At 41.3% G+C, this 14,629-nt stretch overlaps 1 protein-coding gene across 2 annotated transcripts; it reads left to right on the top strand.

Annotated features, from left to right (window-relative positions):
• The first annotated feature begins 2,074 nt into the window (after positions 1-2,074).
• On the top strand, positions 2,075-8,260 carry LOC110508319 (uncharacterized). 2 transcript variants are annotated; one of them, XM_021588753.3, is made up of 4 exons: positions 2,075-2,532; positions 4,535-5,272; positions 5,518-6,285; positions 6,591-8,260. In XM_021588753.3, the coding sequence occupies exons 1-4, from the start codon at positions 2,265-2,267 to the stop codon at positions 7,529-7,531; spliced, it is 2,715 nt and encodes a 904-aa protein (XP_021444428.3). In that variant the 5' UTR covers positions 2,075-2,264; the 3' UTR covers positions 7,532-8,260. The 2 variants fall into 2 exon arrangements, with proteins under 2 accessions (XP_021444428.3, XP_021444427.3); XM_021588752.3 differs by having other exon boundaries at positions 2,080-2,532; positions 6,588-8,260.
• Positions 8,261-14,629: the final 6,369 nt, after the last annotated feature.

Raw genomic sequence — 14,629 nt, 5'->3', positions numbered from 1 at the left:
ATCATCAACACCATCCTCCCGGAAACCCTAGACCCACTCCAATTTGCATACCGCCCCAACAGATCCACAGATGACGCAATCGCACTCCACACTCTTTCCCACCTGGACAAAAAATTAACACCTATGTAAGAATGATGTTCATTGACTATAGCTCAGGGCCTCAACACCATAGTGCCCACAAAGCTCATCACTAAGCTAAGGACCCTGGGACTAAAACACCTCCCTCTGTAACTGGATCCTGGACTTACTGACAGGCCGCCCCCCAGGTGATAAGGGTAGGCAGCAAAACATCTGCCACGCTGATCCTCAACACGGAGGCCACTCAGAGGTGCGTGCTTAGTCCCCTCCTGTACTCCCTGTTCACCCACGACTGCGTGGCCAAGCACGACTCCAACACCATCATCATTCATTTTGCTGACAACACAACAGTGTTAGGCCTGATCACCGACAACGATGAGACAGTCTATAGGAAGGAGGTCAGAGACCTGGCAGTGTGTTGTCCTGGCACCAACCGCTCCATCAACGTGAGCAAGACAAATACTATTTCTAAACTCTTTCCCAGCTAAAATGTCCTTGATTAATTCTCAGCTACGATCTTATCTTTGAAATGTATATCAATTGGGGTTTGAGTGTGCAAAGCTGTCATCAAGGTAAAGGGTGGCTACTTTGAAGAATATAAAATATTTTTGGATTTGTTTAACAGCTTGTTGGTTACTACATGATTCCATGTGTGCTATTTCATACTTTTGATGTCTTCACATATCTTTCATCTCTCGGTTTCCACATTTTCCTTCAATTCGCAAGAGGCTGAATGTATCTTACATTAGAAATCATCAGTGTAGGCCATTGCTCCAATGCTGTCTGGTCCACGAGTATGACATTGTTGCAGCCCGTAGCATTGAAGGCAAGGGAAGCCAGTGAGCATCTGGCCTCCCTTGACAAAAAAAGTATTTTTTTTAAATCCAATGAGCTAAACTGATCGAGCTCAACCGTGAACCAAAAAAAAAGTGTCAAGGGAAGCCAGCTTGGATTTGGCGTCACTCCTATCAAATCCCATTGAGAGCATACGTCACTGACAGAAAAACTAGAATTGTTACATCTAGTTGTAACTAACGTTGCCCATGAATGGAAGTTAGGCTAGTAAGCAAGCATTTTAGTCAGGTAGCCTAGGACAACAAAAAATAATGGTGTGTACTGCACTGTATGACAGAGTGATAAGACCATTTCATCAACATGAAAGAGAGGAGGGCATTGGCGTTTCTTTACAAGGGTGAGTCAACATGTTTTTCTACTTGCACAAACACGCATCCACACACACACAGAACCATGGACAGCCACATCATATTTAGCTTACATTGATTGGACTAAATTGTTTTTGGTATCTTTTAGTTGTCACTGTATTAGACTAAGCAAAGGCGATTTGATGAAGTTGAAATGGTGCTGGATTAGTGGAGGCAGCCCCTGTTTTCTTTGTGACTTGCCGTAACTCTCTGTGGTTCGAAATCAGTAGATGTTTAGTGGTCCGAAAATTTCAGAAACATTAATTTGCTTGACCAAGCTGTAGATAGGTCATGTAACTGTTACTGGACATGATATGTGCTTTGTGACCTTCACTGGACAGAGGTTGCTATCCGGTTTTGTGATAAAACAAAGGTGTGGTTGAATTTCTTCTGCCACTGTCTTCAGGCCTAAATATCATTGTTGCGAGACATATGAATGAACAAGATAAATCATAGAGCAAACAAAGCAATTATCACAACACATAGGTTGTAGTATGGCTTTTTCTCTGTGGGGGGGGGGGGGGGGGGGTTGGGGGGGGGGGGGTTGGGGGGGGGGCTTGGCTTCCCCATTGATTTTACCCACTCACTGCTACTGCTGGTCATCTGAATAAATAAGTTGATGAGTTAAGAAGCTGAGAATAAAAATGTGCTTCATCTATTGAAATAGGTATTGCCTCTCGCTAAATAGTAGAAAGCAGACTATTCAGTCAACGTTCCTATAGGTCCTAGACTATGGCGACAATATATAGAGGTGACTGACCTCACACTCCAGTACAGTAGATGGCGGTGTATGCGATTCGCAAACCCAATCTCAAAGAAGAAGAAACTAGCAGCGACACAGAACTACACGGGTAACATTGTAGCTAGCATTTTTAAACCTAATGATTAGCCCACTAGTAGCATATTAACGTTACTTTGTAACAAAGTTCCAATCGTTTGCAGGAGCACGACAGAGCTGCGTTAAGATTAATTAAACATTTGAAAATGTTGAGCAGTGTTTCTCTACGGGCGCAGATCGCTTCCATCATAGAGGTACTTTCTAAAGCTGCGGTTGCAGAAATTAGCAAAGTAGTCGACGATGGTATAGTTGTGTTACGTGTGGAAATGTGTCAACGGGAAAATGAAATCAACGTCCTGAAAAATAATGTACAACAACTTGACAGCGAGCTTCGAAGAGCTCGAACTCGTGGGATTCAGGCTCGAAGACGCATTCATCATGGTCGATCAGTCGCTGCTGAGAATCTTGGGAGAGGTGGGTAAGACGACGTACTATTAGCAGCAACTCTACTATCAATCAATAGTTAGCAATACGTAACTGTGCACGTAACATTGGTCAGCTACCAATAGCACGATTTCAGGTAAACAATGTAGGTTTATTTAATCGGCCAACTCACGTTCACATTGAACCAAAATCTGGATTTACATTATCCTTTAACCCAGGACGCAGCCATTCAACTTGCCATTCAATTTGCCATTCACCAGTTTTTCAAGATTAGTAATGTAAAAATACGAACGGTACTTAATAACGAATGTAGTTTAATGTCGTTTACAGGCGGTATGTACTTCTAAAAAAGCTCAAAATAAAAAGTTACATGCACCGAAAAAAATCGTCTTTAAAGAATTGAAGTATTGTTTTTGACCAAGTGCGCATGCACCTCCTGCAATATGTGTAATGGAATTAATATACACTAAATAAAGCCTATCTTTATGTACCATCACTGTAAAAGCGTGCACTATTGTCTACTTACAATACATATTATTGGATTCCGTGTAGCGCCGGTGAAACCGATTGATATGATCATACACTGTTGTAAGGGGATAAAGCAGAGATCTCTATATAATTACGAGATGCGCATATCTCTGCCCTAACAATGGGAGTCGTCCCAAAGGCGGGAAGGCAAGGGACGGGCTTAGGTCAACAAAAAAGCTTAGGTCAAAATAACGCATTGGGTTTATTTTGGGGTGAGTGAAACTTCTTGTTTCGCTGCTGCCTCTCTGGATAAAATCAATTACCTCTTCCTGCAGATGAGTGATAGGGGCGGAAACCTAGCGGTTAAGAGCTCTAGATAAGAGTGTCTGCTAAAATGTAAGTTATTCTGGCTTGGACAAGGCTAGTGATGGTGTGATTGTGAAGTCATGTCGTTATTACATACGTTACACCCTTCTTTGACGCAACTCCTCAGAAACTAGGGTTGATTAAATTGAATGTTGTAATATTTGACATTGACAATATATTGTAAAGTGCAATAGCCTTACATTTACAAATCCAAACTGCAGTTTTACCAATTATGCAGTATCAATATGGTGCAAATCCATTTTTTTTAATACATGTGCCGAATACAACAGGTTTGTAACGTGAAATGCTTACTTACAAGCCCTTAACCAACAATGCAGTTTTCAGAAAATATTTACTAAATAAATTAAAGTAAAAAAAGTAACACAATAAAATAACAATAACGAGGCTATATACAGGGGGTACCGGTACCGAGTCAATGTGTGGGGGTACAGGTTAGTTGAGGTAATTGAGGTAAAGTTAATATTATGTCTGGTAAGCACTGGGCAGGTCGCAGCTGAGTTTCCCTTTGTAGTCTGTAAAAGTTTGCAAGCCATGCCACATCTGACAAGCATCAGAGTCGGTGTAGAAGGATTCAATCTTTGTCCTTTATTGATGCTTTGCCTGTTTGATGGCTCGTCGGAGGGCATAGTGGGATTTCTTATAATCATTCGGGTTAGTGTCCCGAACCTTGAAAGTGGCAGCTCTTGCCTTTAGCTCGGTGCGGATGTTGCCTGTAATCCATGATTTCTGGTTGGGATATGTACGTACGGTCACTGTGGGGACGGTCAACGATGCATTTATTGATGAAGCCGGTGACTGAGGTGGTATACTACTCAATGCCATCGGACGAATCCCAGAACATATCTGTGCCAGTCTGTGCTAGCAAAACTGTCCTGTCAGTAGCATCCACGTCATCTGACCACTTCTTAATGAAAAAACGAAGCCATATTTTTCAGACATAACATTATTTAATGAGAATGCGACTAATATCGTAAACAAATAAGCAAAAAAAATTGTGCAGTCTGGAATTATCTAGTCATTAACTGCACTAAAATGACTATATCGCAATATTTGGAGTAGCATATCATAGAAGAGGTCTCTCATTGCCCAACCCTAACAGACACGGTTCCATTTGGATTATTATTAAAACAAACAATGAAGGATTTTGATGACATGCAATACTTCTTCATTTCCACAGGGCCAGGTAAAAGCGCTACTACTTGTGTAGGGAGGACCTCGCTTGAGAAACTGCAGTCTGGGGAAGATGGTAATGAAAGGGATGAAGAAGACATTCGACGTGCAAATGAGACTCAGGTGAAAACTGAGCCAGGAGTGGAGCTGGAACAAGCAAAGCAAAGTACGGGGAGAAAGGACAAAGGTCGTCTGGATGCTGAACTGTCAATGTATGACAGAGACAGCCAGCAGTGGATGTCCAGTTCACAAGCAGACAATGATATGGAGATGAGCCATTCAGAATATTTGAATAGTTCAGGGCAAAACTCCCAGTGTCTCCCTGATCACTCTTCTGTACCTCCTGGAAAGGCGGAAGCGTCATGCAGCGGTGTTTCGTTTCCAGGTAAACCATATTTTGATGTAAGAGAGGATATGATTTCACAACTCAGACAGCCACAACATTATCGGCAGTCAGACATACTCAAGAGAACAAGTGACGGCACAGTACAGTCAAACCCAGACCCTAGAAGTGTATTGGGCTTTGGCTCAAATTATAATACTGCAAGGAGAGCGAGGACCAAGCGATTTTGCCAGGTTAAGAAACACTTCATTTGCACACTGTGTGGAAAGAGTTTTGAACGTTACGGCCATCTTGAAAGACATCTGCGAATTCATACGGGTGAGAAACCATACAGCTGTGACCTATGTGGAAGATGTTTCAACCAGAAGAGTAGCCTCAAAGGGCATCTGAAGACTCACAGAGGTAAGAGATTAGAGTCACTATGTAAACAGTACATTAATTATAGATCACAGGCAATTCCATGGCTGCGTACCAAATGACACCCTATTGCCTATATCGTGTAGAGCCCATAGGGCTCTGGTCAAAAGTAGTGCATTATATAGGTAATTGGGTACAATTTGGAACACTCACAAGATAATAACACCAATATTGGTTAAGCAATTCCCTGCCTCATTATTTTATTAATCAAATGTAATATTCCCACACAGTATCGATAGACGGAGAAGCTAACAACGAGGAGATGCCTCCCCTGGATAGAAGTCAGTCTGAGGAAGAGCAATGCAACAAAAATAATGAAGTGGTCCAAACTCCTGAGATACCTGTGAAGTCGGAGCCAGAGGAGCAGAAGGATGCATCCCAGACACTGAATCATAAAGGAGAAGAACAGACTGCAGGAAATGCAGAAGAACTGGCTGCTAACTTGTCGTTGTGTGAGAGAGGGAGCCAGTCGTGGATGTCCGATTCACAAGCAGACCATGATATTGAGACAAGTAATTCAGAATATTTCAGCAGTTCTGGTCACAAGTCACAGTGTATCCCTGACCACTCAGCTTTAAATCATGTCCCAGGAAGGGTGGAAGCGTTGTGCAGCAGTGCTTCATTTCCAGGAAAACCATATGTTGATGTCAGAGAGGATATGATTTTGCAGCTCAGACAGCAACATTATGGACCTTCAGACACACTCCTGATAGCAAGTGACGGCACAGTACAGTCAGACTCACAGGGCATGGAAGGGGTTACACTGAACCATAGCCCTATCTTCTCTAGTTTTCCAAGGAAAGTGAGAACCTTCCAAGGAGTCACCAAGGACAAGAAGTGCTTCATCTGTTCATTCTGTGGAAAGGTCTTTGAGCGGGTTGGTCATCTGGAAAGGCACCAGCGAATTCATACGGGTGAGAAACCGTACAGATGTGAAATATGCGGAAGGTGTTTCAACCAGAAGAGCAGCCTTAAAGGACATCTGAAGACTCACAGAGGTAAGAGACAAAAATCATGTTGATGTTTTTCATACATGAGAAATTTAAATATTTTATTTGTTCTAAGGTTCCATCCTAAATGGCACCCTATTCCCTTTATAGTGTACTACTTTTGACCTTGGCCCATGGGGCTCTGATCAAAGTAGTGTACTACATACAGAATAAGGTGTCATTTGGGACAGATACTAAATGTTTGCCTGGTCTCTTTCAGTGGTTTAGGATGAAGTTTAACAGCTAATGTTAGATTGCTATTTTGATGTTATAATCAATGCTAAAATATTTGGTACTCTTGTTTTGTCAAGCAGATGGTGTTGAAATGCTAACGGAACAACCTCAACTTGATAAGAAGCCTGATGTCCATCCTAGACCCTCAGAGAACCCAGAGGAACAGAGGGCTCAGGCCTCACTTGCTGAAGAACAGCCTAGCTCTGGGGACAGTGAAGATGAGGAGGGGGGAAGGGGACAGGGGTTAGTAGTGAAAGCGGAGCGAGAGAAGGAGTTTAAAGCCCAGACAATCAATCTGTCTGGACATCAACACCAACAAAGCACAGAGCGACCAGGTTATCAGGATGACCCAGAGTATGTCATGGATGAGAGGGAGAGTCAGCTGTGTAGATCTTTTACAGCAGAGAGGCACAATGATAACGAGTCTGGATCTGTACATCCAGGTTGCTCCTTCGAAGGTATAAAGCAGCAGAAGTCCCATCCAGATTCGCCCAGTGTCCAATACAATCACCGTCTCTTTGATGGAATGCACCACCACCACGGGTTCTATTCGTCAGCTTCTAGAGAGGTGGAACTTGAACACTTGTCTTTTCAGGATGAGAAAAACAAGTTGGAAATGATTGAGCAAGAGCAGTATGCAGGAATGGCTCCACATGCAAGGAACCGAGAGGATGGCAATGGGACAATACTACCCAGGTTTCAGGACCGAGTATCACTACCTGTGGTGAAGGAAACGGCAATGAGAGAGTACATCACAGAACCAAACAGTAAAGAAGGCATTTTATTTGCCCTTGGTATAGATGGTTTTGACAGCACAGAGGGCAGCAGTGCCACCACAGACAACACAAGAAATAGATGTTTCATATGCTCCATTTGTGGAAAGAGTTTTGATCGCCATAGTCATTTTGAAAGACACCAGCGCACTCATACTGGTGAGAAACCCTACTGCTGTGAGATATGTGGTAAGAGTTTCACTCAGAAGAGCAGCCTGAAAGCTCATCAGAGACTTCATACAGGGTAGTTAACCAAAGGCCAGATGGGCTTAATCAAAATTCAATCAATACTAGTGTTGTAAAATGAGAATTGGACATATGGCTGCTATTGGTAATAACTCGGTGTTGCAACAATTTGGAAGTCCAACTATATTGTGTTGATAAGACTTAATATGTTTGTTTTATATGGTTGTTTCCACTACACTTGATTAAATGGAATATTTGAGTAGTGCTTAGTTTGTTGTCATCAGGTATCTCCAATAATGTGTAAAAAAAGGTTAAAGAAAAACTTTGAATAATGATTTTTTTTTCTCTTTCTACATCAAACGTATGGATAATTTATCCAATGAATAGGGTTACGTAACCATTTTTTCTGAGAAGACCTTGATGGTAAGTTTGTCTACTAAATGAATGAGTTGTTCAAATTTAGTTTTCTTTACTCAAGCTACCAAAAACAGGAAAATCAGCCTAGTTTGAGTAAAATGTGGTTATTTTTCTGCTTGTATATATTTTTTCAAGTAAATGTAAAATTGTGAATGTCTCAATCTTGTGGGTTCACTGTTTTACTTGTCAGTAAAAATAAAATGTTTTATAAGAGGTTTCCCATTCCAACTTTGGTGTTCACTTTTCTAGTATTTTCAGTTACTAAAACTTGATGCGGAAGTAGTTTATTTTGCAGACAGATTTCAATTTTGGTTGATGGGTCCATGGTTGATGTAGCTAGCTTTTAGAATTAAAATTCACATTCATAGACTTAACTTGACTCGTTTTTTTGTTTGTTTGTTTCTTAACAACTCAAATTGTCTACCTGTATCACCCTTCATACACAACTAACCTCGCTCGTGGAGGTTTTAGCCAAAGCAGTGGTGGAAGAAATTGTCAAACTTATCGTTGAAAACTGTATTACATTTTGAAATATCTCGGAACCAAAATGAAATGCTGAGGAGAAAATTGCTACTGATGGAAAATGAGCTGAAGATTGCGAGGATTCCATGACAAACTGGGGAGTACCTTACCAAATCTTGTGTGCACAACGTTAAGAGCGCCAAAGCGCACGGGTAGCTAGGCCTATTGTTCTTTGTAGATAAGGCTATTCTAAATAATACCAAAGTATTTGTGTTCATGTGTGTTAAAGGAAAACACTGCAGTTAACATGAGATATAGCGATATATACTGAACAAAAATGCAACATGCAACAATTTCAAAGATTTTACTGAGTTACAGTTCATTAAGGAAATCAGTCAATTTAAATAAATGAGGCCCTAATCTATGGATTTTACATGAATGGGAATACAGATGCATCGGTTGGTCACAGATACGTCAAAACAAAAAAAAGGTTTTGGCTTGGATCAGAAAACCAGTCGGTATCTGGTGTGACCACCATTTGCCTCATGCACGCAGCACATCTTTGCATAGAGTTGATCAGGCTGTTGATTGTGGAATGTTGTCCCACTCTTCAATGGCTGTGTGAAGTTGCTGGATATTGGCAGGAACTGGAATACGCTGTCGTACACGTCAATCCAGAGCATCCCAAACATGCTTAATGGGCGACATGTCTGAGTATGCAGGCCACTAATGACAAGGAGCAGAAACATTGCTTGGGGGGGTTCTACGAAGATATACAGTTGAAGTTTACATACGCCTTAGCCAAATACATTTAAACTCAGTTTTTCACAATTCCTGACATTTAATCCTAGTAAAACGTCCCTGTCTTAAATCAGTTAGGATCACCACTTTATTTTAAGAATGTGAAATGTCAGAATAATAGTAGAGAGAGTGATTTATTTCCCAGTGGGTCAGAAGTTTACATAATGAATTAGTATTTAGTAACATTGCCTTAAAATTGTTTAACTTGGGTCAAGTGTTTCGGGTAGCCTTCCACAAGCTTCCCACAATAAGTTGGGTGAATTTAGGCCCATTCCTCCTGACAGAGCTGGTGTAAATGAGTCAGGTTTCGAGACCTCCTTGCTCAAACACGCTTTTTCAGTTCTGCCCACACATTTTCTATAGGATTGAGGTCAAGGCTTTGTGATTACCACTCCAATACCTTGACTTCGTTGTCGTTAAGCCATTTTGCCACAACTTTGGAAGTATGCTTGGGGTCATTGTCCATTTGGAAGACCCATTTGCGACCAAGCTTTAACTTCCTGACTGATGTCTTGAGATGTTACTTCAATATATCCACATAATTTTCCTACCTCATAATGCCATCTATTTTGATGCTGCCACCCCCGTGCTTCACGGTTGGGATGGTGTTCTTCGGCTTGCAAGCCTCCCCCTTTTTCCTCCAAACATAATGATGGTCATTATGGCCAAACAGATCTATTTTTGTTTCATCAGACCAGAGGACATTTCTCCAAGAAGTACGATCTTTGTCCCCATGTGCAGTTGCAAACCATAGTCTGGCTTCTTCCTTGCTGAGCGGCCCTTCAGGTTATGTCGATACAGGACTCATTTTACTGTGGATATACAGTGGGGCAAAAAAGTATTTAGTCAGCCACCAATTGTGCAAGTTCTCCCACTTAAAAAGATGAGAGGCCTGTAATTTTCATCATACTGTAGGTACACTTCAACTATGACAGACAAAATGAGATAAAAATCCAGAAAATCACATTGTAGGATTTTTTATGAATTTATTTGCAAATTATGGTGGAAAATAAGTATTTGGTCAATAAACTTTTGTTATCTCAATACTTTGTTATATACCCTTTGTTGGCAATGACAGAGGTCAAATGTTTTCTGTAAGTCTTCACAAGGTTTTCACACACTGTTGCTGGTATTTTGGCCCATTCCTCCATGCAGATATCCTCTAGAGCAGTGATGTTTTGGGGCTGTTGCTGGGCAACACGGACTTTCAACTCCCTCCAAAGATTTTCTATGGGGTTGAGATCTGGAGACTGGCTAGGCCACTCCAGGACCTTGAAATGCTTCTTACGAAGCCACTCCTCCGTTCCCCGGGCGGTGTGTTTGGGATCATTGTCATGCTGAAAGACCAAGCCACGTTTCATCTTCAATGCCCTTGCTGATGGTAGGCTTTGTAACTTTGGTCCCAGCTCTCTGCAGGTCAGTCACTAGGTCCCCACGTGTGGTTCTGGGATTTTTGCTCACTGTTCTTGTGATCATTTTGACCCCATGGGGTGAGATCTTGCGTGGAGCCCCAGATCGAGGGAGATTATCAGTGGTCTTGTATGTCTTCCATTTCCTAATAAATGCTCCCACAGTTGATTTCGTCAAACCAAGCTGCTTACCTATTGCAGATTCAGTCTTCCCGGCTCGGTGCAGGTCTACAATTTTGTTTCTGGTGTCCTTTGACAGCTCTTTGGTCTTGGCCATAGTGGAGTTTGGAGTGTGACTGTTTGAGGTTGTGGACAGGTGTCTTTTATACTGATAACAAGTTTAAACAGGTGCCATTAATACAGGTAACGAGTGGAGGACAGAGGAGCCTCTTAAAGAAGAAGTTACAGGTCTGTGAGAGCCAGAAATCTTGCTTGTTTGTAGGTGACCAAATACTTATTTTCCACCATAATTTGCAAATAAATTCATTAAAAATCCTACAATGTGATTTTTCTGGATTTTTTTTCTCTCATTTTGTCTGTCACACTTGAAGTGTACCTATGATGAAAATTACAGGCCTCATCTTTTTAAGTGGGAGAACTTGCACAATTGGTGGCTGACTAAATATTTTTTTGCCCCACTGTAGATACTTTCGTACCTGTTGCCTCCAGCATCTTCACAAGTTCCTTTGCTGCTGTTCTGGGATTGATTTGCACTTTTCGCACCAAAGTACGTTAGTCTCTATGAGATTGAACATGTCTCCTTCCTGAGCGGTACGACGGCTGTGTGAAGCCAGAAGCCAGCCGCACCAATGTGTAGGAGGAAACACCATGCACTTAGCGACCTGGTCAGCGTGCACTGCGCCCGGTCCGCCACAGCAGTCGCTAGTGCGTGATGAGACAAGGATATCCCTACCGGCCTAACCCGGATGACGCTAGGCCAATTGTGCGTTGAACCCAGGTTGCGCAGCTAGCAGTGCGTTGCAGTGCCTTAGTCCACTGCGCCACCCGGGAGGCCCAATCAGAGACACATTTGATAGAAGTACCAAAAGCAACATAAATTCTAGTACTGAACCGTTTTTCATGTTCTAGTATTTAAAAAGTGTTGGTATACGATGCAACACTTTAAAACAGTAATTTTGCTCATAGATTGTAAGAAGTACACATTGACACACATCAATGCAACAGCAGCTGTGTGTGGTCTGCTTAGTTCATTGACTTCCATTGAACCAGAAAAAAAGGAGTGGGAGACCTCACTTCCTCTTCTGTCTCTGACACAACCACTTGCTGTGGACCCTGTAACCCCCATGACCTTTAACCTCTGACCCCCATGGGAGCAACAGGTAAACACAACCACCATCAGTTGGCCCAGTGACCTAACCCTGAGACTTTTCACCCTTGACCTACATTTTTTAGGCAACAAATTATGGTGAAAAAGCAACATTCAGGTGTACACTTTTTTTTCTCATGGAATATTTTTATTTGATTATTACAGATACATCATAATTGTCATTTATGGATATTTGCAGTTGGAAATGTTGACATTTGATGTGACTGTGTATCAGTCATGGCCACCAGAGGGAACTAGTCTCATTGGAAAGTCAGTAATTCTGACATAAACCTTGTCTATCCCTGCTTTGCTTGTAACAATCCGGCAGGCAGACAGACAAGCAGAGAGACAGGCATGGGCAGGCTGACAGGCTGTGACATTGGCAGGCTTCCCAAGGTAGTCACAGGAGGATATTAAAAGGTTGGTGTGAGATTATGGCAATTAAGCTGTTTTTCTACTTACCCAGAGTCAGATGAACTCGTGGATCACATTTTTATGCCTGCGTTGGAATTAGTTTCATATGATGCTAGCGTACCTGTAGACTTTGTCATTAGGCTAACGCTAGTTAGCATTGTCTCACAAAACTTCTTCCAACTTACTTCAAACTGTACGCAGTGACATATAATGGTATCCATAAATTAATCTAAATCTGGATAACTGCCAGAATCTCGCACTATCCATTTAAACTGGGTGCTGTTCTACTGTTGTCTCTTTCACCTCGTCCTGGTCCTCCTCCACCCCACCCGGTCAGCCCTAGTAGCAACTAGTTCTGAGTGATTCATCAAATTGTGTTTTTTCCCCTGGTTTTTAAATGACTAATTGACTGTCGGTTCAATTAATTGAATTTCATTGAGTTATTTTTTCTGTGAGCTCAGCCGCGAGAAGTAGGGGTGTTGAGTAGGGTTGAATAATTTCCAGGTATTTTACAAATGTTACATCCCAAGAGTAAATCCCTTTTCTTCCGGTTAAGCTGGTATTTCCCGCCAAAACCAGAAGTGTCATTAAAAAGCATTATAAAGCATATCATTAGGCTCATGTCTGGATTTGATTAGAGCTATGATTGAAAATTCAAGCTTGATGCTTCCTTAGCCTGATGAGCCAAAAATGTAAAAGAAAATTATGAGCCCTACATTAAAGACATTTAATGAGCCCAAGCCCCAAAAAAGTCCAAATGATTGTGCCATTATCCAATACATATGATATAGGCTACTGCACATTACGCACGACAGAAAAACATAAAAGCCTATCGATGTAGCTAGCTATATGCTCTCTTTGGTTAATAAATTAAACTAGCTTCAGTTGGCTAATCTTTTTGAGTGTGAATTGTATTACTGTACTGTAGTCAATGGACTGGAATTACGCACAGCGTTCAAACCATGATAAAGCAGGGAGCGAACATTCCATTCTGGTGCACCACATGCTGTCTACAAATTTACAAGTATGAGCTAGCGAATTTGATTTTAATTTGAAATATAATAGGGCCTATTTGTATAATTATTAGACTGACGCATATATACCTTTCATTATGTTTTCCCTAATGTTATTAGCCTACCTCCTCTCTCTCTCTCTATTGTTGCTTCATTCCTTCCTCACTCTCAACAGTTAAATTAAGTTTTGTTGTCCTCCATCTTTCTAGTGACATCCTTGAATAATATAGGACTAGAATTACATGCAGAATGCTTTCACTTCTCTACACGAAGATTGAATGGTTATGGGTCTGAATAGATAACTGCTATTGCCTACCACCATCTGAATGGTTATGTGTCTGAATTAATAACTGCTATAGCCTACCACCATCTGAATGGTTATGGGTCTTAATTAATAACTGCTATAGCCTACCACCATCTGAATGGTTATGGGTCTGAATTAATACCTGCTATAGCCTACCACCATCTGAATGGTTATGGGTCTTAATTAATAACTGCTATAGCCTACCACCATCTGAATGGTTATGGGTCTTAATTAATAACTGCTATAGCCTACCACCATCTGAATGGTTATGGGTCTGAATTAATAACTGCTATAGCCTACCACCATCTGAATGGTTATGGGTCTGAATAGATAACTGCTATAGCCTACCACCATTGTGCGTTCACTCTTCTTTCAAACTACCAGTGAATTCTATTGGCTGCTGTATTTAACATTCAGCAAACAAGAGCTTGCATCCCTCTATGAATGGTCTATTGGTATAAGAAATGCTATAAAAATATATATTTTATGTCCACCAAGCTGTTCTAGTCTAGCTTTTCTTAAATGGGACTCCAAGAACTTAGGAGCATTTTGTTATGGAGAGAGGCCAACAGAGCACAGGTATCATTGCGCAAGAGACCGGGGCTCTAAGGGGCTCTAAACCCATCATTAATTAGCTAAATATAAGGCATTGAATTTATTTCCTGAAAGAGGTAGGCTAGGACATCTATGTGCATTCGGAAAGTATTCAGACCCCTTGACCTTTTCCACATTTTGTTAGGTTACAGCCTTATTCTGAAATGTATCAAATAATCATTTTTAAACATTTCTAAAAACCTGTTTTCGCTATGTCATCATTGGGGTATTTTGTGTAGATTTAATCTATTTTAGAATAAGGCTGTAACGTAACAAAACGTGGAAAAGGTCAAGGGGTCTGAATTGTTTCTGAAGGCACTGTATAGGGCTATACATACCGGTCAAAGTTTTAGAACACCTCATACTCATTCAATGGGTTTCTTTATATTTACTATTTTCTACATTGTAGAATAATAGTG

This window comes from Oncorhynchus mykiss, chromosome 28 (genome assembly GCF_057628025.1).
Source record: "Oncorhynchus mykiss isolate SJ-2025 chromosome 28, ASM5762802v1, whole genome shotgun sequence".
Taxonomy (NCBI): domain Eukaryota; kingdom Metazoa; phylum Chordata; class Actinopteri; order Salmoniformes; family Salmonidae; genus Oncorhynchus; species Oncorhynchus mykiss.
Note: the sequence above shows the minus strand (reverse complement) of the source record. Positions and strands in the feature narration are given on the sequence as shown.